Source organism: Neurospora crassa, linkage group I (genome assembly GCF_000182925.2).
Source record: "Neurospora crassa OR74A linkage group I, whole genome shotgun sequence".
Classification (NCBI taxonomy): domain Eukaryota; kingdom Fungi; phylum Ascomycota; class Sordariomycetes; order Sordariales; family Sordariaceae; genus Neurospora; species Neurospora crassa.
In genome coordinates this window covers 3,054,977-3,074,754 of record NC_026501.1, presented here as the reverse complement: position 1 = coordinate 3,074,754, position 19,778 = coordinate 3,054,977, and the positions used below count along the sequence as shown (strand labels likewise).

Genomic DNA, 19,778 nt, shown 5'->3' with positions numbered 1-19,778 from the left:
AGACCGCTACTACTTTCCTCCATCCATCCTTACCTGGGCGATGGCGAGACGGCCGCCCTTGGGGGCTGAAAACGACCCAGCCAACTTCCAAGTAGAACCCTGCTGGGTGTAGGTTGAACCCATCTGACTGGTGAGTATTGTAACAAACTGTCCAGTTAAAAAAGAAAGTTGGCAATAAACAGGAGTAACGATGATCACGAACACCAGGGATCGTATGGCTGATTTCTGTTAGCCTGCAGTTGGGACAGGCTTCCCCATGGGGTAGTGTAGAAGCCAGATTGACAAGAATGATAGGAGAACCCCAGATTCTGTCTCTCCACGATGTTGCCGCCACTTTATCCTCAATCTCTCCACCTTTATACATCTTCATCTCTATCTTGACCTCTTCTGAAGGCCCAGAGTCATCTTCTTCTCCAGACATCAAATATCCACAGTTAAACATGTCGAAGCATGACGATCCAAACATGGTCAGCCCATACAGAGACATGCAGCAAGTCGGCGACAAGCACGACCTGGGAGAGGTTGAAAGAACTCTCTCTTCAGATCTGGATAAGGGGGACCAGCCAAGATACGACAAAGTCGACAAGGAGTTGGCCCAATATGTCGCCGATGAAGCCTTCGAGATATCGGAAACGGAAAATGCTCGCCTGCGCAAGTTGATCGACAAACGAGTGCTCGTCATCATGATCACAACCTACTTCATCCAAGCCATCGACAAGGGGACCTTGAGTTTCTCCTCCATCATGGGCATCAGAGAAGACACTGGTCTTCATGATCAGCAAGTATGTGATATAGCTTTCTTGTTCTTGAAGCCCCGTAGCTTGTCCTGTGATTGTTGCCACTAACAACTTGTCACTCCTCCAGTACGCCTGGCTAACCACATGCATCTACATCACCATCCTCATCGTCGAGTATCCCCAGAACTACATCATCGCCCGTGTACCTATCGCCAAGTATCTCAGCTTCATGATCATAGCCTGGGGTGTCGTTCTCGCTTGCACCGCCCTCTGCAAGGACTTCACCGGCCTGGTGGTCGTCCGGACGCTGCTCGGTCTTTTCGAATCCGCCTGCCAGCCGGCCTTTGTCATTCTGTCCTCGATCTGGTACAAGCGAGAGGAGCAAGCGTCCCGGGTGACCTACTGGTACATGATGAACGGCGCCCAGCAAATTTTTGGCGGTCTCCTGGCCTACTGCTTCTCACTGATCAAGAACGGCCCCCTCAAGTCCTGGCAATGGCTGTTCCTTTCTTACGGAATTGTCTCGGTCTTGTACGGCCTGTTTGTCGGCTGGTGGATGCCCGATTCACCCATGCGTGCGAAGTGCTTTCTCGAGGAGGACAAGCGGCTGATGGTCGAACGTGTGCGGGCCAACCAGACGGGCGTCCAGAACCGCAAGTTTAAGAAGGCGCAGGTCTATGAAGCCTTGAAGGACCCGCAGGTCTGGGGGTATGCCCTCGTCCAGCTGTGTACCACGCTCCCGACCAGCGGCCTCGGTAGCTTCCAGGGTATCATCATCAGCAGCTTTGGGTTTTCTCTGCTGGAGACTCAGTTGCTGGCCATGGTGCTGGGCTTCTATATCATCATCGTGTTGCTGGGCTCCGTGTGGATCGTCAAAAAGACGAAGCAGAACTTGCTGACAATGTTAGGCTTTTGCATTCCGTCCTTTATCGGCACCATCTGCCTCATGACAGTGCCGACGGACACCAAGACGCAGAAGATTGGGCTGGTCATCTGCTACTATATCACCCTGTCCTTCTGGTCGGCTCAGACATTGGCTTTGTCCATGCTCTCACGGAACGTGGGCGGCCAGACCAAGAAGGCTGTGGCTGTTGCCTTGAACTTCATCATTTGGGCAGCCGGAAATGCCATCGGTCAGTTTTTTTCTCCTCTCCTAATGTGGTGACGGTCCTTTGCTGACTGTGATGCGTATCGGCTAGGGCCCCAAGTTTTCTTGGACTCCGACAAGCCACGGTACTTCATTGCTTTTTCAACGCACCTGGGCTGTTACAGCCTGCTCGTCGTCGTCATCGTCGGTCTGCGATTCTATCTCAAGCACCAAAACAAGAAGCGGGATGAGCTCGCTGCCACCGGTGTGCAAGAGGCTGCTGACGGAAGGATGATTCATGCGTTTGAGGATCTGACGGACAAGGAGAATGCCAATTTCCGCTATGTGTATTGATGGAAGAGATGTCGCCGCTCGCTGGGTCGGGGCATGTTTGCTCTCTTTTGGTACTTGAAACCTTGTGCTATTGATTTTGTCAGTAGCGATTGAATCATTTGCGTTTTTCCCACTCTTTGGGCGTTAGGACCTCATCGTTTCGCTCCTGCTGGTGTCCATGATCGTCGTGCAAGTCGGAGGATGGGCCCTTTTTGCAGGACTTTTCGTGGTCGATTATGTTTTTGTTTTTGTCAAAGGAGCATATAGGACGCGAGCCTCGGTTGCCGTTACGGTAGAATGGCCCCTCCCACGCAATCTTTCCGCCGATTTTGATTTCCGTACTTCTTGTTGAAATGTAACCGTCGTTCGTAGTCCGCGCATCTGAACTCTGTTTTCTGTTTCCACTTCGGACGTTGTACTAGACTCGTATGCTGGCACGTGTAATTAACTGTTAGTGTATTCCAGCTTCAACACAACAATATGATCAAGAATTGGGGGGACGACCTTGACCCCTCCCATGCACGGCCCGCTTGTATCTTGCAGGCAACCGGTTTCTGCGTGATTGCATAACACAACTCATGGGGATAAAACAAAGAGAATTACGAGCACTGTACTGGCATCTCCCACGCTGAGGCTACATGGGATGGACTATATGTAATTATCAAACAACCCCCGTGGGTACGGACTCGTCTTGCTGTGTTGGTTAGACCAGTCTGATCAGCAAGCAAACTCGATATCATCGAGTTCTTTACTTCATTTGTATGTTTTCCAGCATCCAAGCACGCCAGGTACATATTGAACTTACTTCCACTTTCAAGAGGGCCTCTTCCCCTTCACCCAACGTCAAACGCCCAGGTGACTGTTGCTGAAGTCTCAGTCTGATTGGTCCCTTCAACATCTCATCTTCGATATGGCTTCACTTTCGCCCCCGATCCCGCTGGACATGGCCGCCACCGGGTCCCTCGGGCCCGTTCCCACTCCCACCCACGGCCAGCCAGGAGCCGGCTCGTTCACTATAGCCTGTTCCGCACATATCAAGGCCACGCCTCCCACATGTCTTGAAGTTCTTCTGAAGGCGTCAGAGTACCCAACATGGAATCGCTACTGCCGGAAATGCATCATAGACGCTCAGCCGGACGGAAACCAGCCCAAGAACAGAAATGACAAAAAGTCCAAGTCCAAGACAGATAAGAACAAGTCAAACCCCAAGTCTGGTAAGCCAGGGGAGCCGGTAGGCATACCCGTGGCCGTGGCCGTGGCTGAGTCTTCTTCGGTTACTGCTTGTATTGCTGGCACTGCTCCCCGCACGCTCTCCCCTGCCAACCCTCACTCCTCAGAGGTATCTTCCGCTTCCTCTGTCCACCAAGCTCTTCCCAACCTGGTTGGCCCAGGGTTCCTCCGCCTAGGCACCAAATTCACTTTCCATGTTCATATGGACCCTCTGTCAGAGGACAGCAGCGCCCGTAACACCGCGCTCGAAGTCAGTCGTCTGGAGAGGATTGACGAGGTTGTCAAGGCGGATGTCTCGTCTGTTTTGGGGTCGGCTGCTTCATTGCCTAGTGATGGTGGTAGTGGGATTGACAGTGGGGCGAAGACTGGGGTTACTCAGGATAATGGTCGTGACGGTGGTGGTGATGGTGGTGATGCTAGTGGTGCTGAAAGTCAAAACAATGACCCTCACCCTGATGATGATGATGCTGCTGCTCCTCCTCCTCCAGCTGTTGAAAATATCGAAGACGATGGCACTTCGGTTACGACTGCCAAAGTGGATGGTGGCAAACCTAGCGACCCTCAAGAAAAAGACGAAGGGAAGGTGGCAGCATCTTTATCTTTATCCCCATCCAAAATCAACAACAAGCTCCAGCTCCGCCGCACCGGCTTCCGCATAGCCTGGAAGACTCGCCCCACAGCCTTCATGCCAAACTGGATGCTCCGATGCGAGCGCGTGCAGGAGTTTGTTGAAATTCATCCTCCCCTTGGAACGCTTGACGAGCCAGAGACGGCGTATCAGTGCTGGGAGACGTTTTACGGAGTGTTGGCGCCTGTGGTGAAGGCGGCAGCGGGCAGTCAGATCGTGAGGGGTTTTGATGTGTGGATGGAGGGGTTGAAGAAGAGGGCCGAGGGGATTGAGGGTAGGGGGGAGCGAAAGGAGAAGGATGAGTTAAAGACTTAGTGGAGGGATACGTATCTTGATTGATGTTATGCTACTTTAGAACGTGAGGCTGATTGTATTGAATCGTTAGCAAGTCTCGGAGGAAAAAAAAAAAAAAAAAAAAAAAAAAAAAAAAAAAAAAACGGAACAACAGTACGTGGGCAGGACAAGCCTATCTATCCTCTTTTGAATTTCTCTCTCGCTCGGCGATATCTTTTTTCTCCCTTCCTCCACGGCCGTTTCTTTTCAGTTGATTTCTCACCTTTTCTGTTACTATGACCGCACTTTTTTCCCATCTTCAAGCAGTTCAACACATCCCAACTCCTTCAATTGCTAATGCCATGGTCTTTAAGGGCTCCATCATCCACAGACATATCCTCCCCGACTATTCACTCATTAGGACCTTCCTTCTCCTTCTTCTCCTCCGCTTGCTCCTCCTCCTTCCCATCCCTTTGATCTTCCCCGTTCTGATTCTCCACCTCCACATCCTTCTGTTTCCCACTCTTTCTCTTTTTCTTCTTCGCTTTTCCCGAGCCAGCCCCAAGTCCCTCTTCAGAATTCCCCAAAGCCTCCCCCCTTTGAAACACGAACAGCGCCTCATCCTTCCCCGCAAAACTCGGCAACGGGCATTGCACCACCTTCCTCCACCCTTCCTCTTTCCACTCGCGCTCCATATATTCATCCATAGTCACCCCCTTGAACCCCGTATACCCGTTCCCATTTTGCGTACCCACCACCGCCAGGGTATCTCCCTTATAAGCCTTCATCAACTGCCTCGTAAACCCTCCCTCCTTCCCGCCCGCCGCGCTACTGTCACCCCCCACAATCGGATACACCAGCAGCAAAACCATATCTTGTCCTCCCTTGCTTGGGCAAGAAGTGGAAGAAGAAGAAGAAGAAGGGGAAGGAGAGGAAAGCCAACGGACGCCGTCAGCGATGATGGTGTCGTCTATCCACATTACTCGCCATTCCGACTGGTTGTTGTCTACCGCATAGACCTTTTGTTGCGATTGGGAGGAGGTGGGGCCAAGAGAGAGATATTGACGGAGCATAAAAGTCCAGTAGCCGTTGCCCGAGCCCATGTCGATTATGGAGCGACCGCGGGCAAAGAGTTTGAGGAGGGAAAGGGATTCGTGCGAGGGGACGGCACAGCCGAAGTGGTGCATGAAGATGGGCAGGATGTGGTGGGACATGCGGGGGTTGGTGAGGATGATTTTGTTGGTGGTGTCGTTTGAGTCGTCTTTTTTTGCTTCATCGGTGGTGTTACTGGCAGGGGGAGATGTAGAAGCTGATGATGAGATGGGTACTGGCCCGCACCATTCCAAGTTCCGACAGGACCAGGCCCAGAAATCAAAGTAGGGATTACTTGGCAATGGAGTCTTGCTGTCCTTTTTGGTTTTGGGAATTATGAGTTGGTTGCCGAGGGGGTGCCAGTCAGATGCAATGTAGCGCTTGGAGAGCAGATAGGTGGCGGAGCGTAGGCGGATCGATGAGCGTTTGGCGTTGGACTGGAACGCGGTGAGGGCCGAGGCTGTGGCTGTGGAGGGAAGGAAGATGGAGATGTAAGATTCTATGTCTGCTTGGGGTGGAGGAGGAAGCTGGAGAGTTGAGGTGGGTGCATGTTAGCATGATAGACAAACATATTCCCGGCAGAGATGAGACTTGTTGAGTGAGCCCGGTGCCGTTATGGATGGAAGAGCTGGAGTAAACAAGAAAAAAGGGGCTTCCCCCATGGGAAACCAGCCTCAGCATCAGCAACTGGTACATACCAAATCACCCCCCTCCAATCTATACCATCCATGCATCCCCTTGGCCCCGCCAACATCAACGGCCCTCTGGACCTGTGACAGCTTCACGCTGGCAATCGCATGGTACACGTACTCATCGGCTTCAGGGGCGTTGACGTCGTCGGATAGGTGGAACCACGTTCGGATGGCTGTCGCGAAGTCATTGGTTTCGGCCAGCCGCTGTAGTACCTGGTTATGTGTCTGCTCGTCTTTGACTGCCTCGCTGGGAACGAATGTGAGGCTGCCTAGGCAGTACATGGTCACTCGGTTCCCGGTTGAGGTTGTCACTGTCATGACCATCTTGGGCAACGGCAACGTGTATCTTTGTGACACTGTAGTGTAGGCTGTTTGTGTGCTTTCTGGGCGACACTTGGGAGTATCGGCATGAGTGAGTGGGTATAGTGATGGTGTAGTGTACTGTATTTCAATTTCTGAACGTGGAAGACTGCACTTTACGGAGACATCAACTCGGGAGGAACGACTACGAGGAGTTTCCCCACATCATAACAGTCTCTACCTATGCTCAATCGACGATGGCCATGATGTGCATCTGACGGGTTCCCATCGATTGTTCCCGTCCTGGCATGTCATGCTCGGATCATGGCATGACATGGTAGCGCCGGCTACTGCCTTGGTTATTGGTTGATGTCTTGGCCAATATGCATGCCGATGTTGCCGGGGGCAGCGGGGGTTCAAGACGACCGGGGGTCCGGGCACGCGGCTGGCACTCTTGATACCTCCAGTCTCACAACGATACATATCACGCAAAGCCTCAAGGCGTCCGCTAAAGTATTGGGCGGTTCATCACTGTCCACTGGTGAAGCTGGAGAGATGAAGCCCTTTCGTATTATCACTATTTATGCGGGCTTGATTTTCGAACAACCTGCAACAACCTACGGCATCACTTGCGTACAGGCAACTGGAGCCTTCCGTATGCTGGACATCTCGTTTTCTACCTGGCAGTAAACTGCGCTCCCTTCAACCGGGATATAAGTCATAAATAATTACGTCCCTTGTGCTCCATAGTAGTCATGTCTATTCATACAAAGCTGCTAGTTCTTGCTGTAATGCATCCAGCCTTGCTTTGGCCCACGAAGTCTCTGCCGGGAAGATGGCGACTAGGGAGTAATTTGACTCGACGGCTTCTCGCCTCGCCCTATGGCCGCGATGGTTACCGTCTGTTTCTGACCACAACTGGGGTCAGTGCAGTAAGGAAGCTTGAGCTTCTCTAGCGCGCCGCCGCTTTCTCCTTACTGCTCTTCTTTGACGACTTTGCTCCGGGTTGGATTCTTGCCATCATTTCCTCCTTGGTAATCAGATGGTCAATTCTTTCCAGGTGGCCTAGCAAGCTCTTCATGTTGAAGCTCCACTCGTTGAGGATATCGTCCGCATCCCGCGGCTTAGCAAAGCTCACGATGCGCGCCGGGCGGTCGATCTTGGCATAGACCGTTTTGGACGTCACGAGCTCGCTGATATACTTCTCCGTCTCGTCCTCGGTCAAATCCAACAGCTGGGTAAGGCGATCCACACGAATGCGCGTGTAATACTTGGCCACCACACGCACATTATGCTCGATGACGCGCTTGCGCAGGTCTTGCCAGCGCTGGAAAGCCTTGTCGTCGGCTGACTGGTTGGGCTCCGAGTCGAAGATCTCGGTGCTGCAGAGGTGTGGGCCAAAGATTTTGGAAACCTCGGGCCAGCGCATGAGCTCGTGGACGGTAAACAGCTTCAACAACTCGGCATCCTGAGGGACCTGTGCGATTCGTGGGTCCTTGTGGATTCTGTGAAGGAGATCGTGTTGCTCGTTGTCGTGAGGGGCAAGGATGATGAAGTAGATGATTCTTTGCAGGACCTGTCAACCCATGTTAGTCTAAGAAGATCGCCATGTGGTGTGTCTGAGAAGCTTACGGCCTGCAACTTGGCGGGGTCCTCCTCTACTGCCTCGGTATCCAGCACTTGACGGTAGTACTTGCAGACGTCGAGGTATCTTGAGTCGTGCTTGGCCAAAATGATCTGTTGTTCGTAGTATCGCAACTTGAGGTCGGTGACATCATCTTCCTTCTCCTCGGAAACCTCCTCACCCCTGGCCTTCTTGGCCTCCCTGTCCTTCTGTTCCTTGTCGAGCTGCTCTTGCGTTTTCTTGGGCCTGCGCGCAAGGTACTTGGTGCTAATCTTTCTGCTGAGAATGCCCGCCTGTGTCCAGTCCTTGCTCTCTATGCAAAGCGCCACCTGAGCCAGAATGAATTCCGTCTTTTCCCTCCTGTCCATGGAGCCAAATGTCTCAACCTGAAGCTCGCACAGGATATCGGTCGCAGCCTTGAGATCGCCCTGCTCTTTCTTGATGTCGGAGAGAATCTTGGTGACGCGTGCGCGCTCAACCTCGAGAAAGATCTTGCCCTCGGTAACGGTGCGCAACGTCTCGATGACGGAGAGCTTGGTCTCCAGGTTCGGGGTTTCTGGGAGGAAGTCGATGACGGTCTGTACCATCTTGGTGATGGCTTGTTTGAGCTGGCCATGTTTCTTGGAGAGAACAAGGGTCTGGTCGTTGAGCAAGCTCCAGTCGCCTGCATTCTTGCAGATGGTAACGATAGCGACCAGGATGCGGGATGTCGATGCGAGGTCGGAAGCCTGTCGTCGGCGAGTGGTCAGCGTGAAGGAGCGGGGGACAAGGTAGGTGGTCCAGCGTGCTTACCTGGCGCGTCTGCTTTTCGAGGACAGAAAGCTTCTCGATAGCCGCTTGAATGTCTGTCTACAAGGGTGTTTCATTATTAGTATACGGTCTGCAGACGGTGGCAACCATGGGAGTTTTGCGATTACCTTGGCCAACTGCTCGGCCTCGGGCAGCAGCTTGTCGACTTCCTTGGAGAAGTCCTTCTCCGGCTTGAACGCAGGCTCCGCCATGATGTGCAGTATTGAGGATGTGTGGATAGGCGCTGTCAGACTATTTCAGGTATCGTGGGCTGGGCGGCGACTACACTGCGTTCGCGATGGGTTCGTGTTGTTGATGTTGTGATGATTGAGGGGCAGTTCGTTTGTTAGGTTGTAGGTTGTTTGGAGACTGAGGTGCTCTTGGAGGTACCTTGAGTGTCGTCAGTCCAGCGATTGGCGTAGTGAGGTGCTGTGGTTAGGTCGTCACGGTAGCTGCCCTGCTGCTGGAGTGGGACCTGTCACTGCTAGCAACCCAAGCACACTCACTGCAGCGGTACGTACTTGGGGGTTGGAGGGCGGCCTGGTGTGGGTCCTTTTCTCCCCCCCTCTTCATTAAAGAGGGGGTAAAGTAATTGTGGGACAGCGTTTTATTATGGGACAAGGCCGATGGGTACCATATAGATTTGCTTATTAACGCCCTGTAAAATCGCTTATTTGCATCGTAAAATCGGTAATAGCGTTGCAACAAAACCGTACCCTAATTCGTACAATTTTATTGCGTAAATCTATGAAAAATAAGCAGTCTATATATATCTATAGATTAATAGTAAAATTGTTAATTTACCGTATAATACCCGTAAATTTCGATTAGTACTTTAAGGAGTTGGACGAAGCGTCCGCTAGCTACTGTGGCGCCCGTATATATCTTAAAGCTTATTGGCGCTTTAAAACCCTTAGAAATAGGGTAACGAAGCTATTAATTGTTAAGGATATTACTGCTATTACTAGTAAATCCCGTATATTGATCTTTTATTATATTAAATCGCTACGCGAATTCCAAAAGCCTGCCGTCTCGTCGCACCCAATAGGAAAACCCTATATACTAATAAAAGCTGAGGAAAGTACTATTATATTGTACGTAATATTCTACTTTCAAGGACGGTTCCTAGCGTTATACTAAATAGTTATTATAGCGGCAAATCGATTACGCTTATTATAGGGTACACCGGAGACCTACAATACAATATAATTAGCTAGCTTCCTCAAAGACTATCTAGAGTTCAAAACTACTATTTACTGTATAGTTAATATTAAAAGAAGGTTTTAGGAATTAAATAAGGAGTCTATTAACGAGTAGTTTAACGAGTACGAGGTTATTATTAAGAAGTACGAAGTTGAAAGAGGCGATATTTAGAACTATAATGAGATAGGGGTAAAATTCGGTTGCGTAGCGGGTGGGCGAGTAAGGGTAATTGTATTAAAGGAGCTAGTAAAGTAAAAGCTAGAGATTAACGATATTATTAATTGCGAATCTACTACGCTTATAGTAGGAGTAAGTGTAATGGGGTACGTAGTATTAACGTACTTAATATTTAAGACCGACCTAATAGAAGATTTCCTTATTAATAATTTAAATAAGGGGGTTAGATTTATTAAATTGCCGATTAGCTTCTCAAATGTAAAATTTACCTTCGATTAATTAAAGTACTTTAACTATTATTCTTTTTACTTATTATTGACTTTTATATAGTTAAAGGAGGAGGACGGTTATAAATTGGGAGAAGAAGGGTTCTCTTTTACTAAGTAGTTTAAGTGTAATTAATATAGTTATAACGCTTTTAGTTAGAAAATCCTAAATTTAGTATATAGAGTAGGGTTAAGGAAATTATATAAGCTAATCTACTGTATCCTAATTATTAATAGGTTTAGTAGTTACTATAATATAGATATTAAAAAATATACTAATACTTTTAATATTATTTTAATAGGCTTACTTCCCTATTTAATGTATATAATACAATTGTTTAACGTTAGAATATTCTCTTTATTTAAATTCTATTACTAGAAGGTCTTAAGGTAATTCGTATAATGAAATAAATATAGCTTTATTCGTACTACCTTCATTAAAAAATTAAAAGTAAATTAGATTTAAATTACTACTATCCGCCCTTACGATTTCGCTAATTAATTAACTATATTACCTCCGGTCTTTTAGGGTATCCTCGATAGTAATATAATTATATATAATATCTTTAACGGTTTCTTTAATACTAGGATATAGCTAATTAACCGGATTCAAATCTTATTTCAAATTTAAATAAAGCAACCGAAATAATCTAACCCCGCGCTACCCTTAATATTTCCCAATAAAAACCGCTTTATTAAAATAATAAAAGTTATTACCTATATTAAAGATAAATACTATTATACTTTCAATTCTCCTACCCGTCAACGTTATCCCACCGCTAAGACTGTTATTTATGAGGGACCGTTAATGTACAATACTATTTAAGAATGTAACTAATAAGATAAGGAGAAGGCCGCTAACTTAAACTGTAAAATAAGGAAACGGGTATATAAAGTTCTATAAGAGGGCGAATCTCTCTCCCTCTCCAAAGGAGAATTCAATTAGAGAGTTATAAAGTGGGTATAGAAAGAGTAAGTTATTAATATAAGGAGGTAAATACTAGCTGTTAAATTAGAGAATAAGAAGATTTAAAAGTAATTATACGAGTTATAAATTAATAATTCTATTAATAGTAAGGGTAAAGTTACGTAGAAGGTTTATTTTAATAATTAAAAGAAGGAGTAATTAAAAGAAGGGTATATATTGCTTTATAAGGAGGATATACTTAATATACTAAACGAGGAGGAGGAGGGGGGGGGACTATATATGCGTAATATATACGGTATATTAGTGCTAGAGTCTTATAAAAAAGTATAGGGTAATCTATTTAATTTATTATTTAATAACTCTATTGAGCTTATTTTAAATAATAATCCCTCTACTACTCGCCCGCCAAAGCTCCCCTCCTCCCCCCTATACCCTCGCCCCCTAATTACTAAAACGGTTTTTTAAGTTATTACTCGTTTTAATATATAAATAATTAATAAAATATTTGAAGACGAAAGTACCCTTCTTAATAATAATAATAAGGTTACCCTTAAGGAAGTTTATAATAGGGATAATGATAACGAAGAGGATAAGGATAAGGAAGAGGATTTACTAGTACTCCCTCCCCCAATTAACCGCCGTCTTTTTAACCCGCCCGCTACGCCCAAACCTCCCGCACGAGCTAGACCATCAACACCAACTACCTTAACCTTAATACTAATTCCCACCCTTTTATTTACTTTATTACAACTAAGAGCTCTAAAATCAATACTATACTAGGGGGTTATAAGGTTCGTTAAGGGTACTATAAAACCCCGTATATAAGTACGAAAGGAGGCTACACGTATAAGGAGTACGCTAATAAAGCGGGAGGCGGTTGTGTAGGAGGTTATACCCGCACTAGCGACTATACTAGCGACTATATTAGTAACTACACCAGTGCCAGAAAATAATAAAAAAGACTAAAACCCAGTCCTTTATTTACTTACTACCCAACTGGGCAATATACTGGGCTCTTAAAGACGTTGCATTAATGTGTAATGTGGTGATTTACTATAGCGATGGGTTACTTTACTAGTAGATTACTATGTGGCTTGTCCCATAATAAAAGTTTGTCCCATTATTTTTTCCCCCCCTCTTTTATGAGAGGGGGTTGACAAAAGGTCCCACTTCGCCCAGCCCCCAAGTAAAGGTAGGACGGGAACAAGGCTCAAGCTCCACGTCAGTTTGCTCTGCCTGTCGGGTGGAGCGCTGCTTCAGTCCAGCGAGTGAAAGTGGCGAACGTGAAGGGGAGCTGGGGCTGGAGTGAGGCTGAAGCTAGGCAAGACCCCCGGCCGCTTTCCGAGTGGGCTATGGAGGCTACCCTGTGGCTTGACTCTACCTTACTTAGTCTAGTAGGTACTCTGGTTTTCCAAGATGACCATCATAGAACAACGACCCCCGTTTCCTCCAACAACAATTTGCCCGAACCGCATGTTTATCCAATCCAACTCGTTATTCAAGTCGCCATGCCATTTTCGAGAAACCCAGGGTTGGTGTGCGGATCAAGAACCTGGACCTGGACCTGGGCATGGACCCTTTCTGTGAGATCCTGCTCTTACGAATCACAGTACAGCAATGCTGCAATCTTTGTACCCCAAAACCTCTTCATCATCAAATCGAGACCGGTCCGTGATGTATACGGAGTTGAGCCGCTATAAGGAGATATAATCTGCTAGGGTATCGAGTCCCCCAAACCTCATGACCTCCGTGACACGTTTGGATGGCATCTTTGGCATTGCCAGAGATCAGAACAGGAATCGGGTTGGTTAGATGGATGCGTGTGGTGGCGGCGGGCGCTCCTCCGAGACCTCTCGGGACTGCGAATGCGATTGAGATGGGTTCGTGACTGGACCATACCATGACCTCTTATCCTTTCATCCTATCGTTCTCTCGTTCTCTTTTTGCGAAGCGGAATAGCCCAACTCTGTGATCTGCTCAGGGCGACGCCAAGTGCTAACTCGCTTCCAGAGCAGTTCTGCTATCCACGGTCACGTCGTAGTCTAAGCAACCGAACATGCAATCCTTGAACTGGGTGTCTCTATTTTAGCTCATTTGTGTTTCTCCTCCTTCCGTTTCGGTGGCTTTTCTGTAGTGCGCTGTGGCTTGTCCGGGTCACTTCATCCGCCTACCGCACGACACCATCATATTGCAAGCCGAATCTATACGACAGTGAATTAAATCGGGATGGTACCGTATTGGTGGTTCATGGGCACCTTAATAAGACGGGGAAACAGACGACGACGAGTCTAGGAGAATGAGAACCAGGGGGGGGGGGGGGTGTTGACGAGTTGAAGAACGAAATGATTTCCAAACCCCCCACATCCTGGCCACGCTATACGTCAGGGATCGATCGCATTATCTTCATTTTCTACCCTCCCTTGACAGCGTGGTACTGTGTATTCTGTACCTGGCTGCCAAGCGCGCTGGTGCAGAACGCAAGGGGGTCCAGACTGAGGTACCTACATACTTATCCAGGACTGTTAAGTCGTCAGAGGTTCACCAGCATTGGAACTTCCATAACACTCATCTTGTTTGCCCTTTTGGTTCTTGTCGCCAACTTCACCCCCTTCACATATTACTTCAGAGTACAAGCATTCGGTAGCTGCTTGCCTTTGCCCCGACGATCACGCGGACGACAAGCTCTTCGGCAGTTGACCATCCTCTAATTCGAGTCCATCCTCATTAGCACAGACGACTCACTCACTTGGGCGATACTTTGTAGGTTAAGCTCATACAGTTTTATCCGCGACGAATTCCTCGATTGCCAGCTTTACTACCGGCTTTGATTGCTCTCCGGACAGCAAATAAGTGCTCATATCCCCGTTAACATACTGGGTCACATACCTACTTGGGCTTCCCTTGTTGTGGAACGTACGCCGACTACTGGCCACCAACCGTACGAACCTGGATCTCGGTCTGAACGGTCCGTCATCCTGTCGCAATAGTCACGATTTTCTTCCCGTTTCCAGAATACAAGCCACAAGCTGCTTATCCTTCGCCTCACCTTTACCACGCTTTACAAATCGCATCCCAGAACTTCGGTCTTGAGTCTGTTTCACAGTGTGGTGGTCTCTCATGCCCTGAGAGATTCTCTCTTCCTCCTTACCAGTCTCCCTGGCGATTGACTGCTCGTATAACCGGGTTTAGGCGTGCCAAGGTACAGAATCACTACACAGTACGCCAAACATATCTTCGGACCCCTTCACCAACGGATTTGCTGTGCATGCTGCTGGCCGTTGGTGGGACACTGGCTCTTCTGTCCTCACGGCGATACACAAGTCTCGGCTGAGCAATCAACGCTCCCGTTCAGTCCGCGTGTTACTCAAGACCACATAGCCCGCACTTGAGACCTACAGACATAACGGGCGTGAGGAGTTGGTGCTGCTGCTGCTGCTGTCCCCGTGTCTGCTTCTGCTTCTACTAGGGTCAAAGCGATATAACGTGCTGCAACCTCATTTGGCCCAAAAGGTAGCCTGTTGCTGTCTTGGGCTTATCCCCGTCCTGCAGTCCCAAACCCACCAGTCAGTCCCCTTGGCCGCCCTGGAAACGAGAGAGGAAAGAACTTTTCCAGGTTCGCGTCTGCTGCGTTTTCGGCGTCCAGGATGGAGCGCATACAGGGTGACCCGGCTGTGTCCGGTGTCTCGAACCCCGACAAGAACAGAACGTACGAGTGTAGCTCATCTGCCAGCGACGATGGCACCTTGGCCCAGCCAAGTTCCCAATCGATTTCGTCACAAGTCGACAAAGGCTCGACGAAAGCCCAGCAGGTGGTGGTGGTGGTGGACGAGTCCCCCGATTACACGGTTGCGCAAGCAGACACAGCAGTCATCCTCACCTCCAGTGAAACCGCACCAAAATCTGTTCGAGCTGACGATGCTCCAATAACGACCCATGACCCTGACCTGGAGGAGAGTACCGACTCCGTCATATCTCGTGCAGACACGGTCTTTTCCAAATCGACGACAAACTCCCCTTCACTTTACGGCGCATCCCCGCTTCCGTCGGGTGAACCCAGCTCGCCAGGCGAGAGGTCGATGCGGCTGCTGCTATCATCACCGTCACCATACCACACGGCACTGGAAGCGACGAAACGGGGGCGAGAAGAGGCGGGCGAAGAAGAAGAAGAAGATGATGATGACGGGGAGTTCGACGCTGAGCAAGAAGAAAGGGCAGCTGTAGAGCAAGCGGCCGAGGACGGGAATATCACCATCGACCATGACGAGATGGCTTCAGACGCGGGTTACGAATCTGACGCCAACACAACATGTTCGACGTCGCTAGCTGAGAGTATACGCGACTATGTTTATGAGAATGGGAGGCGCTATCACAGGTTCCGTGAGGGACGATACAACTTTCCCAATGATGATGTTGAGTACGTCAAATCTTTCTGATATTATGCGGAGGCGGCGAGTGTTTTTAAAGACATCATCATGTGGGGGATACTCCGATGATTACCTGAATACGGTTCAGCTAACGCAGAGCGAACAGGCAACAACGAGAAGACATGAAACATGCCATGGTGAAGATGTTGTGCGGAAGGCTGTATTACGCGCCCATCGGGAGCCATCCCCAAGAAATCTTGGACATTGGAACTGGGACGGGACTTTGGTGCATTGAGAGTAAGTTCTGCCCTTTTTCGAGCTTCGAGTTTCAGGCACCCCCTCTATGATCAAAGAAAAGGCTGACACACGTATCATCATCCCACAGTGGGTGACATTTTCGAGAGCGCGAATATCCTCGGCGTAGATCTAAGTCCAATACAACCGGAGTGGGTGCCGCCTAATGTGCGGTTTATGGTCGATGATATTGAGTAAGTTACCTCAATTCTTAGGTATTATATTATCACAAAGAGGGTAGTCACTTACCAATGTCACAGAAGCCCGTAAGTTGACGAAGGCATATTCGGGAGAGATGATGACGATCAATGATTTCGAACTAACATAAACCTCAAGATGGCTACACCCTCGTAACTACTTTGACTATGTCCACACTCGCCACACCGTAATGGGCATCAAGGACTGGCCTCGTCTGATGAGGCGAACAGTGGAGTACGTTTCTTTCTTTCTTTCTCTTTTATCCCCTACCTGTGTCTACTTACCCCTTCATCCAGCCCGCTAACCGAGACCCATCTCTTTCAACTGTAGACACCTCCGACCAGGCGGCTGGTTCGAAATGCAAGAAGTTGTTCACTTCCCCGTCTCCATGACCGGCCCCATGCCCGCCGACCACCCCCTGGCTCAATACTGGGCTGTAGTCCGCGATGGTCTCGCTGCCCTAGGTGTCGACTTCCATGCTGCGGCCGGCGGCAACCTAGCACAAATGATGCGCGAGGCTGGGTTCGTGAATGTCACGGAGCGCATTCTACAGATCCCTATCGGAACCTGGCCCAAGAATAAAGTGCTGAAAACGGTGGGGCTGTACTGGCGCACGATTTTGCTGGATGGCATCCAGGCTATTGCACTGGGACCCCTTACGAGGGGATTGAGATGGAGCAGAGAACAGGTCGAGATGTTTTTGATTCAGGTTCGGAGGGCGTATCATGATAACTCGGCGTTGTTGTACATGCCGTTGCATATTGTATATGGGCAAAAGCCCGTGGCGGGGAGTTACTGAGTGAACGGGCTGTGGTTTTCCGGGATGGGATGGGATGGAACTTATGTATGAATGGATGAACGAACGGATGGATGGACCAGGCGGGTAAATGGGGGTGAAAAAAGGGTTTTTTTTTTTTTTTTTTTTTTTTTTTTTTTTTTTTTTTTTTTTTTTTTTTTGGATACGTTCGACGGTTGGGCGGATGGATCAGTGGTTCATTGATGATTGCATTGCAAATAGGCGGACGGCCGGATGGAGGTTTACACAAGAATGGCTTTTGTTTTTGTCGGGTGATGATCTCTTTCCCCGTTATCATCTTGTGCCTCTCTCCTACGTATAAGATACCACTGACGACGTTTTCTGGTCAGAATTCTATTTGCGCATTTCCTTCACCCTCAAGGTCCAACTATCTTTTGTATGTGGTTACTTGTGATCAGAATGCATGAGGAAACAGATCGAAACACAGAGGAGAGTATAGAGAAAAAAAAAAAAGGAATTGTGGACAAAATGTCCCGGTCCAAACGAATGGAAGCCAGAGAAGCTCAAGACACAAGTACCGCACTCTCGTCCCTTCTTGTCTTTTCTTCATCTACTCGCTTTTCACAGTCGCAGTTCACTCTCTACATGACCTACTAGTGTACACTACAGATACACCGGTCGTCATCGCCTTCGAAACCCCTCATCCACACCAAAAGCCAGACTGCTGTTGAACTCATTGGAGCCCCTGCAGAGGGTATTATCGCTTGACCATTGCTTAGGTTCCCCGAGCATCGCTATCGCTCCCCTTCTGACCCTTCAGATACAAATCCCAACTCGGAGTTGAAACCACCGCATTGAACTTTCCTAGGTATCATGCCCTACGTACTTCCGAGGAGTGGTGTGGTATGGTGTTGTCGCTGGTGTGCCCCTGGTGCCGAGTGGTCAAAGTGATGGCAGGTGGTGTAGATTCAACATCACCACTGTACTCTGTCCCTTTCTTGCTCAAAACTACCTAACATCAACGTCCAATTCAATGACATATCCTTCTTACATATAAGTGGAAGCCGCAAGCGAACTTGCAGGGGGGGGGGGGGATATCCACATTGAACCTCGAATTCTCATGCAACGGTTCGGCAAAAAAAAGAAAAGGGGGTTAAGTTGTCTCCACCAATGCACCGAACGCGATCGCAAAATGCAAGTTTCGTTGTTTCTTCGGCTCCAGTCATTCGCTTCCCCACAGCAGCAGTACTAGTAGCGTTCGTTAGGACTAGCTTCTCACTGGTCCGACGGCTTGTTTCTGTTTTTCCTGGACCCCCCCCCCCCCCCCCCCCCCCCCCTTCTCCTCTCTCTCTCTTACTTCTCCTCCTTCCCCTCTCCTGGATCTTTTCTGACCATCGCTTCACCTAACTTTGGTCAAGGTCGCCCATCATCGCCAACCCTGTTGACGACATGTGGACTAGATCTAGAAGCTAGAGGACGCCCAAATTCAGCCATCAGCACGGCCCTTACCGCAGTCATCACATCACTACATCGCATTTTTTTCTTCATGTTGGGGTGTACTTGGAAGCCGAACGTCATATGCAGTTCGTGTTCTTCCATTTCTATGACTTCGGTCGCCCATGCGTATCCCACCGTTACCGTTGGAAACTCCGGTGGACGCCGGGATAGCCCAGAACGAACGTTTTCCATATCAATATGTATCTTGATGGGTACATGCCTGCATATACTGTGCACGCTACGTGTATGTACACTAATGGATAGTTCATTGACGACGTTCTTCTAGAGTTATGTAGTTGGCTCGGATATAGCGTAGTTGATATTCGAGAAGTCCACAAGAAGGAAACTGGAGATCGGATGCCAGAACGAAGATGAAGTGGGTAGAGTGAACAAGAATGAAAATATTGTAGTACGTTGTCCCCTTGTTAAGCCTAGCCTCACTAGCGACCGATGTCTCCTCCTTTAACACGTGGCACCCGCCCACCCACTCGGCCCCTTGGTGGCTTGTTCCGAGCGAGTGGAACATGCGTTCGATGCTTCTTGCTTGCTGCAACAGCAGAATTGCTCTTCTATATGGACAAGTGATTTGCCGAAGAGTTTATTCCGATTTCCCTGGCTTGTGTTTCCATGTGATTTAAGGTATAGGGACAATTAACATTATCGAGCAAAGATGGGGTTGACAGCATGGTTTGGATTCCGATGCCCCAAGGGGGGGGGGGGGGCTTTGGACTGGACCGAGGACTTTTCATCATTTCGTTAGGGTGGCCGGTTTCCAACCAGTCAACGGCCCCCTTTCTTAGCAGCCTACAAGTACATCTTACATAGTAGGGCTTGTACACTTGTAGATACCTCAACCTCCCGCCGCCTTGCTAGCATTCACCAGTGCTGTAGCTGGAGAGCTTAGCTACCAGGCCACGTCAACAAGTCTAACTAGTGTCTGCGGGGAGGCCCCACGAAATGAAAATATGTAGGTTTGAACCGTCAAAGGGATCTTGTCTTCGGTGATCTGTAGTATAGTCCGTAGTCCATAGCTAGCATGTCGACATCAATCAGCCGAAACTTTCCCTGTTCGCGCATGGATTTCGTGAACAAGACCGAGAGGAAGCACACTACGGGTTCCGATAATTGATACCCTCTCCATGGTACTGGGCCGGAAACAGGTAACAAGAAACGGGAACAACAGAGGGAAGAATCATCCATCCCACTTTGTGTCATGTCTTCGTTCCTCTTGTTGTGTTCTTTGTGATACTGAAACCGAGTACGTACCTCTAGGTAGGTACTTTGGTGTGGTGTGGTGTGGTGTGGTGTG

The 19,778-nt window shown here is 48.8% G+C and overlaps 5 protein-coding genes across 5 annotated transcripts; 3 read left to right on the top strand and 2 right to left on the bottom strand.

The window, feature by feature from the left end:
- Positions 1–440: 440 nt before the first annotated feature.
- On the top strand, positions 441–2,194 carry NCU02653 (allantoate permease; the record flags this gene model as incomplete). The annotated part of the gene is made up of 3 exons (XM_960333.2): positions 441–782; positions 865–1,870; positions 1,937–2,194. 3 exons carry the CDS (start codon positions 441–443, stop codon positions 2,176–2,178), a joined length of 1,590 nt encoding a protein of 529 aa, XP_965426.1. The 3' UTR covers positions 2,179–2,194.
- Positions 2,195–2,693: 499 nt separating this feature from the next.
- On the top strand, positions 2,694–4,330 carry NCU02652 (hypothetical protein; the record flags this gene model as incomplete). The annotated part of the gene is made up of 2 exons (XM_960332.3): positions 2,694–2,916; positions 2,976–4,330. The coding sequence occupies exon 2, from the start codon at positions 3,068–3,070 to the stop codon at positions 4,328–4,330; it is 1,263 nt and encodes a 420-aa protein (XP_965425.2). The 5' UTR covers positions 2,694–2,916; positions 2,976–3,067.
- Positions 4,331–4,452: 122 nt separating this feature from the next.
- Positions 4,453–6,692, bottom strand: NCU02651 (hypothetical protein). Its single transcript, XM_960331.3, has 2 exons — positions 6,079–6,692; positions 4,453–5,907 (listed from the first exon to the last, which is right to left on the bottom strand). The coding sequence occupies exons 1-2, from the start codon at positions 6,394–6,396 to the stop codon at positions 4,699–4,701; spliced, it is 1,527 nt and encodes a 508-aa protein (XP_965424.3). The 5' UTR covers positions 6,397–6,692; the 3' UTR covers positions 4,453–4,698.
- Positions 6,693–6,878: 186 nt separating this feature from the next.
- On the bottom strand, positions 6,879–9,235 carry rpn-5 (regulatory particle, non-ATPase-like-5). The gene is made up of 4 exons (XM_960330.2): positions 8,914–9,235; positions 8,789–8,845; positions 8,005–8,724; positions 6,879–7,948 (listed from the first exon to the last, which is right to left on the bottom strand). Exons 1-4 carry the CDS (start codon positions 8,995–8,997, stop codon positions 7,325–7,327), a joined length of 1,485 nt encoding a protein of 494 aa, XP_965423.1. The 5' UTR covers positions 8,998–9,235; the 3' UTR covers positions 6,879–7,324.
- A 5,768-nt stretch (positions 9,236–15,003) lies between these two features.
- NCU02648 (methyltransferase) lies at positions 15,004–17,018 on the top strand (the record flags this gene model as incomplete). The annotated part of the gene is made up of 5 exons (XM_960328.3): positions 15,004–15,773; positions 15,890–16,020; positions 16,109–16,211; positions 16,354–16,449; positions 16,546–17,018. The coding sequence occupies 5 exons, from the start codon at positions 15,004–15,006 to the stop codon at positions 17,012–17,014; spliced, it is 1,569 nt and encodes a 522-aa protein (XP_965421.2). The 3' UTR covers positions 17,015–17,018.
- Positions 17,019–19,778: the final 2,760 nt, after the last annotated feature.

Excerpts from the sequence above, each read along its gene's own strand:
- NCU02651 (XM_960331.3), bottom strand. The coding sequence starts at position 6,396 with ATGGTCATGACAGTGACAACCTCAACCGGGAACCGAGTGACCATGTAC. Across the intron at positions 5,908-6,078 it reads GATTGGAGGGGGGTGATTTG|CTTCCTCCTCCACCCCAAGC; the intron begins GTATGTACCAGT and ends TCAACTCTCCAG.
- rpn-5 (XM_960330.2), bottom strand. The coding sequence starts at position 8,997 with ATGGCGGAGCCTGCGTTCAAGCCGGAGAAGGACTTCTCCAAGGAAGTC. Across the intron at positions 8,846-8,913 it reads AGGCCGAGCAGTTGGCCAAG|ACAGACATTCAAGCGGCTAT; the intron begins GTAATCGCAAAA and ends ACACCCTTGTAG. Across the intron at positions 8,725-8,788 it reads TCGAAAAGCAGACGCGCCAG|GCTTCCGACCTCGCATCGAC; the intron begins GTAAGCACGCTG and ends CGCCGACGACAG.